The sequence below is a fragment of the Cuculus canorus genome, chromosome 4, assembly GCF_017976375.1.
Source record: "Cuculus canorus isolate bCucCan1 chromosome 4, bCucCan1.pri, whole genome shotgun sequence".
In the NCBI taxonomy this organism is placed as follows: Eukaryota; Metazoa; Chordata; class Aves; order Cuculiformes; family Cuculidae; genus Cuculus; species Cuculus canorus.
The window spans coordinates 8,445,590-8,459,553 of NC_071404.1; the positions used below are offsets into that span (position 1 = coordinate 8,445,590).

Here is a 13,964-nt window from a genome sequence, read left to right on the forward strand (position 1 = left end):
ACGAAAGTGTATAAAAATACAGCATTTCAGTAATTCTACGTAGATATGCTTCATTGTTATTGGTTTGTGGGAATGTTTGCAATAGTTTATTGTAGCCAGCTTCATTTTTCAAATCGCGTCGTATATGATAGATGTCCTTTTCTCTTTTGTTGAAGGTGAGCGTGGTGATCTAATAATGTAGTCTCAAGGAAACAGGCTAGTACTGGAAGATGTTTCTTGATGGGTTTACCTTTTCTGTTGACACTGTTTGTTTGTTAAAACTAATTAGGAGATGCTTAATATTTCTTCCATGTTCCTGTACTTCCTCTTTCCTCTTGCCTAAAGTAGATCTAAGTTGTCTTTGCTTCTCTTCTTTTTAAAGACAGTCTCATTGCTGCATTTCTCACTTTCTTTCCCTACCTATCTATACTAGGCTTAATTTCATATAAGGGCACAATATATGCCATTTGAAAAAGCTTATTTATATCTCAAAGACTTCAGCTGAATTATCTTCAAGACCTATAGATTCATACAACTCTCTGGTACTTTTCAGGTGTTATAAGCTAACACAGTTGAGGAGAGGAAGCACACCATTTTTCTGATCCTTGAAAGGAGAGCATAGTTCTGTAATGGTTACCCCCACGTAATCTGGTAGGACACTTATTTTTTTTTTCTTAAAACCTTTTTTTTTTTTCTTTTTGTACCTTCCCAGTAGTTGTCTGACTTCATGCATCTAATAATATTTTTAGAAATCCATTTCAGATACCCTCCTGCCCATGGTTCGGTTCATTTGAAGAGACACACAATGTAGATATGTGTTTTAAAAAATTCTCCACTTCATGTGGCAAGAAGTTGCTTTCAGCTGTGAGACTGACGTTAAAGGAGGGTGATTCACACAGCCATCAGTAAAGTCAGGATATATAGTTAAATCTTCCCTGCATGTGAGTTCGTACTGCTGTCATGTTAGACCTGCATAACTTTTCTCCCAAATACAGGAGGAAATCAGACATTCTTTTACAGAATTGCAAGCCTACGTAAAAGATGCTTGTTTATTTATCTGTACTGTTTTCTTTGAAAATCAGTTTTTAGAAAATAAGCCTTTGAAAGCTCTTGTTAACAGGAGGCTGAGGAATGATTCATGGTCTTACTTTCACCACCAAATAATTCTTTCTTCAATTGTGGTGACTTTTTTGAAGTATCACTCTTCCTCTGTAATTTCGAACAGCCAGATGATAGCTATAAAAACTGGTTTTTACTTTTTCTGCTGGATCTGAATTAGTTTCCTATATGCAGTCACTGTGGGTGTAGAAACACTGGTTAATGTTGTAGCCTGAAAGAGACTGTTTGGGGTTTAATTTCCAGTTTTATTTGGAATTCTTTAGGCTTGAATCTGCATAAGGGAAGAAGGAATCTAGCCTATATTTTTGGAGATACCAGGAACTCTTGAAAAAAAGTAGTCCTTATGTGGGTAGGTAACTGGGCAAGATGGGAGACAAACACTGTGACTTAGTAGGAACATCTACAATGTGTGAAGGTCAGTGTTTGTGTTCTCCTGGCATCTCTGCCAGTGCTGTTGATATTCAGCTTTTTGAACAGCCTGGAAGAGAAAGAGTGAGTGCTGAGATGGCCTGGTTTCTTCGATAATATGAAGATAACTGAGGTATTACTCATATATATAACTCAAATATGAAGCATTAGTGAAGAAAAATGAGAGAATGAATGGCTATTAAAATAGTAGATGAGCTTCAGTGTAGACAAATGTAGTATAATACAGTTTGTAGGCAAAGTGGAAACAATTCTAATGTTATATACTGAGTCAAAATAACCACAATAACAGAGTTGGAAATTATCTTTGCTTTGGGGTTATAGTGAATGTTTTCTGGGAATGATTAGGTTAATGCTGACAAATTTAGGACAAAAGTGTTGGGAAAGGGAAAAATGGAGAATCTTGTGTGGCAATGAAAAGTCACGGTTTCTCCTCTTATGCAGTATGAGTTACTCTTATTTTCTAACTTCCCTCAGCCTAAAAAATGTAGTAGAACTGGAAAATGGCTACAGCAGGGCGAAAAAGATCAGAGATAGGGAATAGTTATCTTAAACAATGATTTAGAAAGAGCCTCTTCAATCTCAAGAGACATAAGAGACTTAGAAAATAAGAGTGCATGTTCCCTTTTTTCCAAGTAAAACAAGAACAAAAGGGTTTCAAATTTGGCTAGCAATTGACAAGTCTAAACCAATGAGTGTTTCTGCACACAACGTGTGAGGCTGTGAAATGTCTTGCTTTGGGACGTTACAGTGCTAAAATTCTACAGGTCAACAACAACCAGCAGAGTTTGTGGATGTGAAACACCAGTGTGTTGTTTCTGTTCTAGAACTCCCACCTCTGGCTCAAGAAGCCCAAAGTAGCTGTTTGGGATTGGTGACTTCATGTTTTCTGCCTCCCCCCCACACCCCCCCATCCCTTTTCTGGATGTTTTCAGAGAAAGAAGAGTGACAGAGGAGGGACTTCTTGGTCTTTTATATCTTCATATGGAGATGAATTTGATGTCTCAGCAATCAGTCTGTGATCCAGCCTCTTTGGAGATGAATTCACAAAATTAATGTAGGAAAGGACCTCTGCTGACACTGTAGTTCAGGCTTCTGCTCAAATCCGGGCGATCTTCAAAGCTAATTTGAGTTTCTCAGGGTCCTAACTAGTTGTGAAGAGCTTCTAAAAGTGGAGATTATGCCACTTTTCCAGGCCCCTGGTTCAGTGCTTGCCAACTCTCCTGGTTAAAATATTTTTTTCCTTCTGTTCAGCTGGAATTTCCTTTCCTACCAGTTGTCAACTCTACCTTCTTTTTTGCTCTGTAACTGAGAAAACTCTGCCTAGCTCTTATCTATGACCTTCACCTTTAGGTAGTAGAAGACTTCTATCAGATTGTCCTGCTCCCAACTCCCTGCAGCCTTCTCTTCTGCGAGTGAAATGAGCATGCCCTTCTCTTTGAATTTTGTGTCCTCAAACCAGCTAGCCCGCCTGATGATCACTTTTTGATTTCTTCCCAGTTTGTCAATGTCTGCTCTTTAGTTGAGGGGGAAGTGATCTGAAAACCAGACTTGGTATTCCAGATGAGTCTACATGAGCACTGAGCATAAAGAACAAACACTCCCCTCAGTCCACTCTCATCTTGCTAATGCAGCTTGGTATGTGGTTAACTTTCGTTACAGGAGTGTGTGTCTGTTTCCCCTCCAACCCGCTATCAGAACTTCTACAGCTTTTTCTGCTGAAGTGGTCCTAGCCAGTTATCCCACAGCTGGTGCTAATGGATGGGGTGGTTTTGTGCCAGGTGCAGGGCTCTGATTTTTGCCTTGATTATATTTCATAACATTCTTTCTGTGTTTTTCTGGCTTTTTATTTCTTCTGAGTGGCAACTCTGCTACTAGGCATTATCCAGTGCTCCAGCAGTTTGTTGTCCTCTGGGAGCTTTCTGATTTTGTGTTCTGTTCCAGAGCCCAGATGGTTGAAAAGGACATGTATGTTGGAGCTGATAACGTTCCTTGGGAATGAAGCAGTGCTTGGAATTGGCCACCAGGCAGCATTTGAACCACTGACCATTATTCTTTGAGTCTGGCTGTCCAGTCTGTCCCTAACCCATGTTGTATTCCAGCCATTCAGTCCACATCTCAGTTTGGCTACAAGTGTGCTGTGGGAGTCTGTGTCAGAAAGCTCGCTAAACTTAGCAGGAAAGAATACCAGGGCACTTCTCTCGTTCAGAGGCAGTAATTGCATCACTGAGAGCCAGCAGTGTTGCCAAGCTTTGATTTGCTATGGCAAATCTAGGCTGGCTGTTCCCTGTCAACTTTATGAGCTTGGAAATGGCTTCCATCAGAATTTTTTCTTTTCAATAACTTTCCCAAGAACTGAGATGAGGCAGACCAGCCTGTAGTTTCCATGATCCTACAGGTTCTTTTTTGGAAGAGAGATAAGAACCTTGCCCTTTTCAGTCATTGAGGACTTTCTTTGCCTGCCATGACATTTCAGAGCTGACAGCAGCTTTATAGTGTCATCAGCAAGCTCCCTCCCTCCTGGTCCCACAAACCTGTATAAGTTCAGCTGGCTTTAGACTTTATGTGAATAGTACCTCTCTCCCTGGACCCAATTGCCCTTACAGTCAGGAAGGGCTTGCTGAAGACCTTGGCAGGAAAGACAAAAGAAGGCATTTAGAACTGAGACTTTCTGTTGTCCTTTATTGCTAGGTCACAAATTCAATTTTGTAGATGCTTTTTTTTTCCACCTTACTTACGCTGTTCAAATGTCTATAAAGGCCTTGTAATTACAATTGCTTGTTAGTTTGAAGTCTAGTAGAATAAAGTGAATGCTTAGTTTGTCCATGATAGTGGTGAGTGCTGGATTTCTAGCTGTGACTTGCAATGCTTTTGCTCTGTTGTGGCTGGAGGACTGTAACACCTCTGCAAAGATAATCTTGCCACAATTCAGATTTCTTTTATTATCTCATACTTTCTCACAAGGAGGGAGCACTTCACCAGCTTGTCTTCAGTGTGTTGGGAAACCCCAAGCGCTTAATGCGTTGACGACTGTGCCATGGAAGCTATGATTGTGTGTGTCCAGGCTAAAACATTGCCACCTTCTCGAGATGCCATTAAGCCCCTTAGTGGAATTCAGGGTCCTAAAACCAGTGTAGGAAGTCCAGTCTGTTTGTCTGATTTCCACCAACGTAAATAGTACTGAGGTAGCAGAAGTTTTTAAGCTTTAATTGACTTCTGTGAAGATAAAATTATGTGTATTCTGCTCTCCCTCTTTGTGCTGTTAAAAGGCTATAGATGGTGTGTTCTCACAGTGTGTTTTTTAAAGACAGTTTTCTCTGAGCCTGTAGAGAAAAGCATGGGCTGATGTGGGAGCGCTAGGGGCAGTCTGTTTCTATATATTCAACTTATGGATGAAGTACTAAGTGTGTGCATGGAGATCCATTTAGAAAACCTTATGAAGAAAAATCTCATTAAAATGTTGATAATGAATGTAAAATCGAAGGTAGATACGCACTGTGGGATGCTGTATGGAGGATTGACTGGTTTAACTTATTAATATCTGAATATTTTTTTACAGACTGATAGTAGATACTTGGCAAGTATTAACTTAGTTAACTATGAGAATACAATATGTGCAAGCATTTAATATGTGCTCAGTTTTTTTAGTTTTAATATGTATTCAGAAAAATCACGAAAATGGTATCAGTAAAGGAATGGCTTACTGAAGAAAGTATTTTTGTGGAAATACTTTTAGTAGATAACACCACTATATTTGTGGGTATTTCAAGTTAAATATGGTGTAACTTATTAAAAGAAATATTGTCATCGGTTGCACAATTTAAACAGTTTTAGCCACCTTATGATTTTAGAACTAGTCAGTCTTGCCTTGGTACCTTATTGACATTTGCGGGCTGGGAGAAGACTGTGTTTAGGCTGAAGGCCAGGGAGTTAATATCACAGTTGAGTTCCTAAATGTAAGCTTAAGAACTGCCTCTGGTATTCTTAGCCTTGCTGTTTTCTACTCCCTCCACTCAACTGTGCAACCAAGGTAGAGCTCTGAGGGCAGGCCTTCCTCCTTTTCCACTAGATCAAGCTTTTAGACCCAGTGTGATCCACTCCTAAGTTTTATCTCTACAGCTAGAGGTTTGGAGCAGGTTCTGGGGCAGGAGAGCAGAGTTTTCTGGCTTTATAAAACCAGAGAAGAGCAACTGCTGTAATGAATGAAGTAGTTGGAGCAGGTTATTCAGATGTCTGAGTCTCTGTTAGCACCTGTAAAAAGGTGCTAGCTACACTCTCAGAAGCCTCCCGACAGGCAGACAGTCCTTTGCATCACAGTAGCAAAATTTTGATCTCGAAAAAGTCAGGCTACTGTAACTTTACACCTTGTGTAGGCTATTCTGACTTAAGTTGAATACAGTCGAGAGTGGTGCAGGCAGTAAAAATTCAAAGTCTCATAGGCTTGTGGCAGTTAATAATAGGTAAATTTTGCAGCGTTATCTTGGTCCAAAAAGTTTGGTGTCTACTGTTTTATTGTCAGGTACCGTAGAGGAAAAAATGAACCATAACTAAGCATTTTCCAGAGCATCGTTTTGTTATTTTCTCCTTCCATTTACTTTCATTATTGGAGAAAGAAAAATAAACTTATTGGTACAGTGCCTGTAACTTTTGAGGAGTTCTGTGGTAAAGCAAACCATTACTAAGGAATGAACTCTCTTTTGGAGCATAGGAGCTGTATGAGTAACAAAAGAAACAGTGGATGGAGATGCAGAATCTAGATAAGGCTCTTTCTTGATGAGGAGCATAGTGGCTGGAATTCTGACATTTTGGCATTTGTAGATCTACTCCTGTAAAGTATGGGTAAAAGTTGTACTTGGATGAGATATAAAAATATTCCCTAAAACTGCTGGCTCTGTTGTAAGAAAGAGGTGCCTGTGCAAAGTATGAAACCCCTTTTACTGTCAGTTTCAGTTATGCAATTAAGGTAAGTGTACCTTTAAGGCAGTCTCCCTTGTTATGGTACACTGATACAATGTTTAGCAATATAGTTATTTGTGTTTACTGTCAAAGTATATAAGTAAAACAGTTCAGCTCCTAGCCTTTTCCACATAGGATATTCAGGTCTCTTGAGGGAGGAAAGAAAATTAGATAAAACAAGATTAAAAATCCTACTCTACCTAGACACGATATAAATTATATGTAATGATGCCAACTAAAATGGAAAGTCTAATTGTTCTAAATGTCATATGAACACAGACAGTGCCAGAAATTTGCACGCTGAAGAGACAGAGCATGGGAAACGGGAAGTGTTATTGCTCTTGTGTGCAGATAAGAAACTAGGGAAAAGGGAGATTAAAGATAAGATCTTTTTTTCAAAATGACTAGATCTGTGTGTTCAGTTCAACTGACTGCTCAAAAATTAACAAAAACAGATTCCTCAGATCAGTAGGAGCTTCTGAAAGTCCTGACTGATGTGGCTTTTCAGTGTGGTGTGAAAAGCTTATCAGCAAAATACTCGCGGAAATTAAATTAGTAGATGCAAGTAACTGAAGAAAACACATTCTCAATGAATAGGAGGAATAATGTATGTGGGGGGAAAGAGGAAGTTGTTTTAATGCTGTCTTGCATTAAGCCTGTAAGGTAGAAAGAAGCTTCCATGCTCAATAGCATGAAATGTCAAAATAATGGGCCCCCAAAACACCCATTCTGTCTTTGGGGCTTTAAAACCTTTTATCTTTTCTTTTTGTGGAAAGGGAAGAGGGAAATAAGAGCTAAAGATGGAACAGAAGATGGCTGTGTAGAGAACTAAGTAGGCGTTGAAGCCTATTAATTGTCGTGTTTTATGTGGTTTGAGTTTGGGGAAGGTCGTGGTGGTGCTGGGGCTTCAGGGAAGGATGTATAAGGAAAATGATTGTTCTAGTTTGATACTTCCTGTAGTCAAGGCTTGGGCTGTCATATGTTTAGGCCTTAGCTTGAGATGCCAAAAAGCGTTAAATAGATCGTTTCAGTCTTTCTGAGAGGAAGAAGAACCCTTTCATAACTTATCAGGAGTGTGCCTGTGTTGTACTTATACTACAAATACGAACAACCTATTGTAGGACATATGAAGTCTTGGAAAGCAAGTACTCTGGCTCATCTTCCTTATTCTGAACCTCAACTCTTTCTTGCTGCATCTCTAATTGCAAGTTGCAACGGTTGTGTCGTAACCTGTCTCCTAATTGAGCCTGAAAGGAGAGTGGACCCTGGGGATGCTTTCTTGCATGCAGATGATTAGTAGGAAGAAAATGGAGCCAAACCTGATATAATTGATTAGAAGTGATATACTTGAAAGATTTGTAATCAAACATAAGCATGGTATGTACCAAACAGAATACAGATCTGTTTCCTGTTTTACCTTTGATATGTGTAATATGTTTGCTAGCTTAATTATGCCTTTGATTAATGGAAAAGCAATCAAGATTACCATAACCTATCTTGAAAAAGTCCATGAGAAGTTCTTTCAAGAGAAGATGTGCATTAATTAAATACACTGGAATTATTTTACTTCTAAAATTTCTGCTTCTGGGAAGTAGTGGAACTTCCTGTCTAAATAACTTATGCTGTCACTGTAGTAGAAGAGACGTGATGGGAGCAGCTTAACATTTACAATAAGCTTTCCTCAAATTATTCAGTACGCTAAAATTTGGATAGGCTGTTGACTACTCCTGTAGGTGTTCTTCATGGCCATCACTAGCAGTTTTGGTATGCTTGTCCCGTAAAGTCCGGCACAAGTAGGACAGGACACCTCAAGGCTGGTTAGTTTGTCTCTAAGCCAAGGAATGATACCTTAGAGAAATTTAACAAGCTTAGTCATACTGTGTAGGCTTTTTATTTTTCACTAAAAGTTATGTGGGGTTTCTCTTGGCATTTATTATAGTCCTACTAGAGTTAATATTATAAAGTAGTCCTTCACTGGCAGAAGTAGATAGGAGGCCTATTAGATTTCCATTATACATGCTTTCTCAAAGGTAATTTTCTGTTCTTTTGTAGACTCAAGGAGAGAAATGTAAACTTAAAAAGCTCTGTTCTGAAGGATGATCTCTTAGTTGTAATTAACTTGTAGCTTTGCTTTTCTAAATACATGTTTGTCTTTGTTTTCTGTTCTCCCTGAACTGTTTCCATCAGTGCTGGCTACAGTCGAAGCAAGATAGGTCTCATTGGTATCAGAGAAGAATCTACCAGCTTTTATTTCCTGTCACTGTTTTTTACAGTCTTTGAAGTGTGTTAGTTCCTTGCTGAGAGGACTTAAATAAGGACTTTGATATGAGAACTCAAGTTCAGTTAATGACATCTGGTGTCCTGGAACATAGATATTCTTCCAACTGCACCAGACAGAATCGTTGGTCTTTTTGAACAATAGAAGACCTGACTTGTTTAATATTAGAAATTCTAATGATTTTGTATTTCTCATTCAGGTGCCATATGAAACACTGAACAAACGATTTCGAGCTGCACAGAAAAACATTGATCGAGAGACCAGCCACGTTACAATGGTTGTGGCAGAGCTGGAGAAGACGCTGAGCAGTTGTCCTGCTGTGGATTCAGTTGTTAGTCTCCTGGATGGAGTAGTTGAAAAACTCAGTGTTCTGAAACGAAAGGTAAGTGCTGTTCTATTATACTTAGTGATTGTGTTGTCTTTGCAAAGTTAATGGAAGTAGTTTTCTGTGAATGCTGACTACTTGAATTTTCTTTTCAAGATACAGATAATACTGGCGGTGTAAACAGCAGCCTTAGAATGCACAACGAAACACCGAAACTTAGTCTGTCTTGCTTCGCTACACTTACGAAGTATGACTTGGTGTTCCATGACTAAGTGTTTATCATCCTGAAAAGTAATTTCTCTACCCATGGAAAAGAAATAGCAGCAAAATGAATTGATTTGTATCAATTTCTGCTTGTCTAATGGAAAGATTTGTGTGGTTGGATTGGTTGATCACTTGAGGAGGGAAAACGGGTAGAAGGTGAACCTGAAAAGTGTTTGAACCCCAGTGGGTGTGATGGGATGCAGCATTGAGGCTTCTTTGCAGAATCAAGTGTGAATTGTCCTGGATTGTTACTTGAACGTTTTTTTGGGTTTTTTTTTTGTAAACAGTAAACTTGCAGGTTGGAAGGTTTCTAGAGAGCATTACAAAAAACATTTTAAACAAAGTTTATCAAGATAACCTACTTCTAGCTTTTAAGCTTGAATGCTTGTGTGAAATACAGGCAGATTTTCATGCCTTTACCACATCTAAGAAGAATGAGTTAAAAACAGACTATATAGTATAAGCCATCCTTACTTTGGATGGGAATATTAGTCATACTGAGAGTCATCAGAACACTTGCTTGAAACAAATCTCGCAGAAAAATGAGAATAGTTCTGTCGCCTGGCTTTAGAACAGTGCTTCTCCAAAAATAGGTAGACGAAACAAATGGTAGCAGAGTCATTTCATTAAAACGTAAATGAAATAACCAACAGATATAAATCTTGAGACTATATTAAGTGAAGCGTCAAAATACCTCGGGGGTTGGTAACACGAAAATAACACTGTCGTGCATGTTGATTTGGGGTTTTCTGCTTGAACAGGTTAGCTAGGTGTTGAAGAGCTGATCTGCAAAGGCTGCATAAATCTAATTGCAGTGTTCATGTTTGGTTTGTTGAGACTTGGAGGTCTTGAAGGATCTGTTTTCTTCACTTCTCTGTTACTTAAAAAATCACTGCTATTTCTGAGAGAGGTGTTAGATTTTGCTTATAGGTGTGGAGTAATGATGTGGAGGAGTAACTTATTTACTACTTAAATTTTTATTGGCTGGCGGGGTGTGTCTGAATGCATTGATGGATGTTGTGGGTCCAAGGCTCCATTTTTAGTATAATTGCTCATTTGCTTTTGACTGTCTGAAAGACTCTTGGGAATCTTATCGTTACTCAGAAAGACTGAAAGGGAGAAAAATCTATTTAACAGTAAAAGTTGCCTGAAATACAGAGGTCTTGTTTCTGCTCCAAACTATCAACTCCAACTGTCTTCCCTCTAATCTCTGCCCTGAGCAAAATGATTGTTTTCTTTAGGCCCTTTGGACCCATGTGGGATCTCTGTTTCTTCCTGTGTTTAGACAAGGATCTGATGAACTGCTGAGATGGCCATAATAGAATTAGGTGGTTCCTTCATTTAACACTTTACTTGCTCTGAAAAAAAGAGCTTTTCAGCACAGCAGGTTACTTAGCTTCTGAAAATGATCCAGGGGAAACCTAGGCCTTTGTTTTCCCTTTTGTGTCCTGTTTAAAATGCTTGTTCCCTCGCGTTCTGTTAATGTCCAGCAGGGCAAGTCCAGGTAGACTTTCTTCACAGCGTTTTGAAAAGGCCTATAGGCTCTCAGAATGCACTCAAAGGATCAAAAAAAAAAAACCAAACTAGCGAGGGCTGTGTAAGTCCAGATACAAAACCATATAAGGAGAGCCCTTTGGAATGAGACAGGGCTCAGTCTCTGTGCCAGGCTGCCTTGAATTCTCCTACTTGCATTCAGAGTAATTCTCAAAGTTTCTTTCACATCTGACAATACTGCAGACATGGAACAGATTAAAAGGGAATTTTAGCTTGACTTAGTGTTTGCTTGCCGAATAGGAAAAGTCTTGGTTTGTAACCTAAAATACTCATCTCCAAACCATGAAGTACAAAATAAAGGTAAATTCAGTAATAAAAGTAAATAAAACTTCAGTAATAAAGATAACACGGGCTATAGATGTTTGTGTGAGTTTTAGTAGAAGTCTGTCTTGTGTAGTGATCTAGAGTTTTATGTACTCAAGTTTTATATCAAGGGCCACGTTAGAGCAAGGCTTTGTTGGGGCAAATGCTTTGTATACTTTTCTTGAACAGGTTTTCATTTATTTAGATGAAATAAATCATTTTTAAATGAGCATGCATGGTAAAAGCAATTAGAACCAACCTGTGCTTCCAAAGCTGCACCTGTTACCCAAGGATGATACTGTAGCCTTGAATAGCTTGAGTACTGGGAAGGTGGTGGTGCAAACGTGGAGTGCAAAGTGGGCTGCCAAAAGCCAGCCAGGTTATTTGGGCTGTGACTGGTTGGCAAACCTGTGTGGACTTTCCTGTTGCCATAGCTGCGCAGTTATTCAAACACAAGCCAGTGAGTTTAAAGCTACCACAAGTAAGGCAACCCAACCTGAAATTGCATCATCAGTGATACATTGCAGATGGGAAAGCCTCCTTCATTTTCTGGTTTGCTTTTACCTTAGCAAGCATATAAAAAAGTACTGCAAGCTTGCTTGTGTTCTCTAGCTTGGCATGACCCACAATTGTCACGTGCTGCATACTGAATCAGCAAGCTTTGAATTAAGATATGTCTGTTATAAAATTGCCTTGTAACATTTGCAGCATAACTAGTCAGCCATTTAAAGCTGAAAGAAAACAAGTGTGCGTGTGTGGGTTTGGGGTTTTTTAAATAAAAAGTTGAGATGTTTGAGGGGAGGTGTTTTGCATTTGGCCAGTTTGATTTTAAAAAATGTTATTCTGCTTCCTCTTGACAAGTTTATTTTCTGAAGTTAGGCTTCTAACAGTAGATCCATGTTTCCAGAGCAGCAGAGGTAGGTAAAATAACACCAGTTTAACAAAACTGATAATTTTCTTAAAACTACTGGAAGATCCTTGAATTCCAGGTGTCAGGAGCCCAGTGTTTATATAAATTGTGTTATTGCATGACTGATTAAAATAGCTCCAGTGTGTTAGAAGTAATATGGGTTTACTGGGCATCACTCCTCAGCAGAGCTAATTCATTCAGACAGCTGCTTGAGGAAGGAGCCATGCATAGGTTAGAAGAAGAAATTCGTTTCCAACTGTTTGGACCACATGACTGCAAACCTTCACAAAGCTCTTTGCAGACTGTTACAGCAGTTGTTGGTGTAGTTGGTATGTTGCAGTTTTCAGACTAACTGTACATTAAGCAGAAAAATGCATGTACTCATGATTTCCAGTCAAAACTTCTTTATATGCAAGAAGATCCCAGAACTGGACCAGCCATGCTGAAACTTGTACGCTGCTATAGGAAATGTCTTTCTAAATGAAAGAAATGCTATGGGCAGTAACTGTATATATGCATAAAGAATGCTTACAAACAATTGTTACTGTGTTATTATGCTTTTAAAGGAAATTGAAAATGTGTAGCTCTTATTAGTTGCTGTTAATTTTTACTTTTTAGGCAGTTGAATCAATCCAGGCTGAAGATGAAAGTGCGAAACTCTGCAAACGTAGGATTGAACATCTGAAAGAGCATAGTAGTGACCAGCCAGCTGCTGCAAACATGTGGAAGAAGAAACGTATGGATCGTATGATGGTGGAACATCTTTTACGTTGTGGCTACTACAATACAGCTGTAAAACTAGCAAGACAAAGTGGTATTGAGGTTGGTAGCAATGTGCACTAACTTACTAATGAAACAGTAGTAAAGAGGAAGTCAGCAAATAGCAGCAAGTTACTTTATCCCTGTAGCAGCTATTTTTGTATATTAATGTGCCTTTATTACTGATGTTTATCTGTTAATCTTTTTTGGAGGAGTTTGTTCTCCTTACTTGACATAAATTGTATTTTAGCATCTTAAATAAGTCAAAATTAAAGGCATAACTTTTAGCTGCAAATTAAATGTTTTTAGATAATCACCCTGCCCTATTAAAACTTAGAATAATTCTCAAATGTCATGCAGAATTTTTTGTTAGAGGCTTTTAGGCTGCTGATTAAGCAGTTGGTAGAGCTTCCCATCTGTCTAGCCGCACTTAGATGATATGTGTAGGTGACCAGGCTAAGCAGGATTGCATGCGCTGATGGCAAGAACACCTGTTTTATTGAATCATCCTGCTATTTAATGCATCCAGAGGAAAGCTAGCTTGTACTTTGGAAAATAAATCTTGATACACTTTGGAAGTTTTAGTAGCCAGTATATCTTGCATGGCCCATAGAAAGTTTTTTGCTGTTTTGCATATTTTTTGCCGTTTCCAATTCTGTATATGTTACTTTCTTTTCACTTTTTGTATTGTTGGTTTTGCTTCCATCTTGTAAGTGCTTACAAATTGTACACCTTGGTGTAGCTTCTTTATAGAGCAATGAATCTACGCTGCGGTCCTCTGACAGCCACAAGGATGTTAAAACTTAGTATTTAAGAATTTGCTGTTCATTTAGAGAAATCATGTTTCGCTAATTTTAGGTAGCATTTGTGATTTGATCATTAGTGATTCTTGAATCCTAAGTTCCTTTGATATTCCTAATTCCAGAAGGTAAGCAATTCTTCCGTTTAAAATATTTCACCCAGCATATCTCTTACTCCTTGGCTGCCATACCAGCCTGGTCCTGTTCAATCAGTGGAAACAAGTTGAGGTGGAATGGAAGGGAAAGGGGGAAGAAGTGGGTTACAAACTATTAATATAAAATAGTCCTGAA

The 13,964-nt window shown here is 38.8% G+C and overlaps 1 protein-coding gene across 4 annotated transcripts in view; it reads left to right on the plus strand.

Moving 5' to 3' along the window:
* The window catches only part of MAEA (macrophage erythroblast attacher, E3 ubiquitin ligase), a 47,684-nt gene that overhangs the window by 7,343 nt on the left and 26,377 nt on the right, over nucleotides 1–13,964 (plus strand). For 2 of the 4 annotated variants that reach the window (XM_054064940.1, XM_054064939.1), the window contains exons 2-4: nucleotides 533–630; nucleotides 8,958–9,140; nucleotides 12,733–12,936. In XM_054064940.1, the coding sequence (XP_053920915.1) occupies nucleotides 9,033–9,140; nucleotides 12,733–12,936 (312 nt within the window). In that variant the 5' untranslated portion in view covers nucleotides 533–630; nucleotides 8,958–9,032. The remainder of the gene's footprint in view (nucleotides 1–532; nucleotides 631–8,957; nucleotides 9,141–12,732; nucleotides 12,937–13,964) is intronic. The other 2 variants (XM_054064938.1, XM_009556004.2) reach the window with 1 other exon arrangement.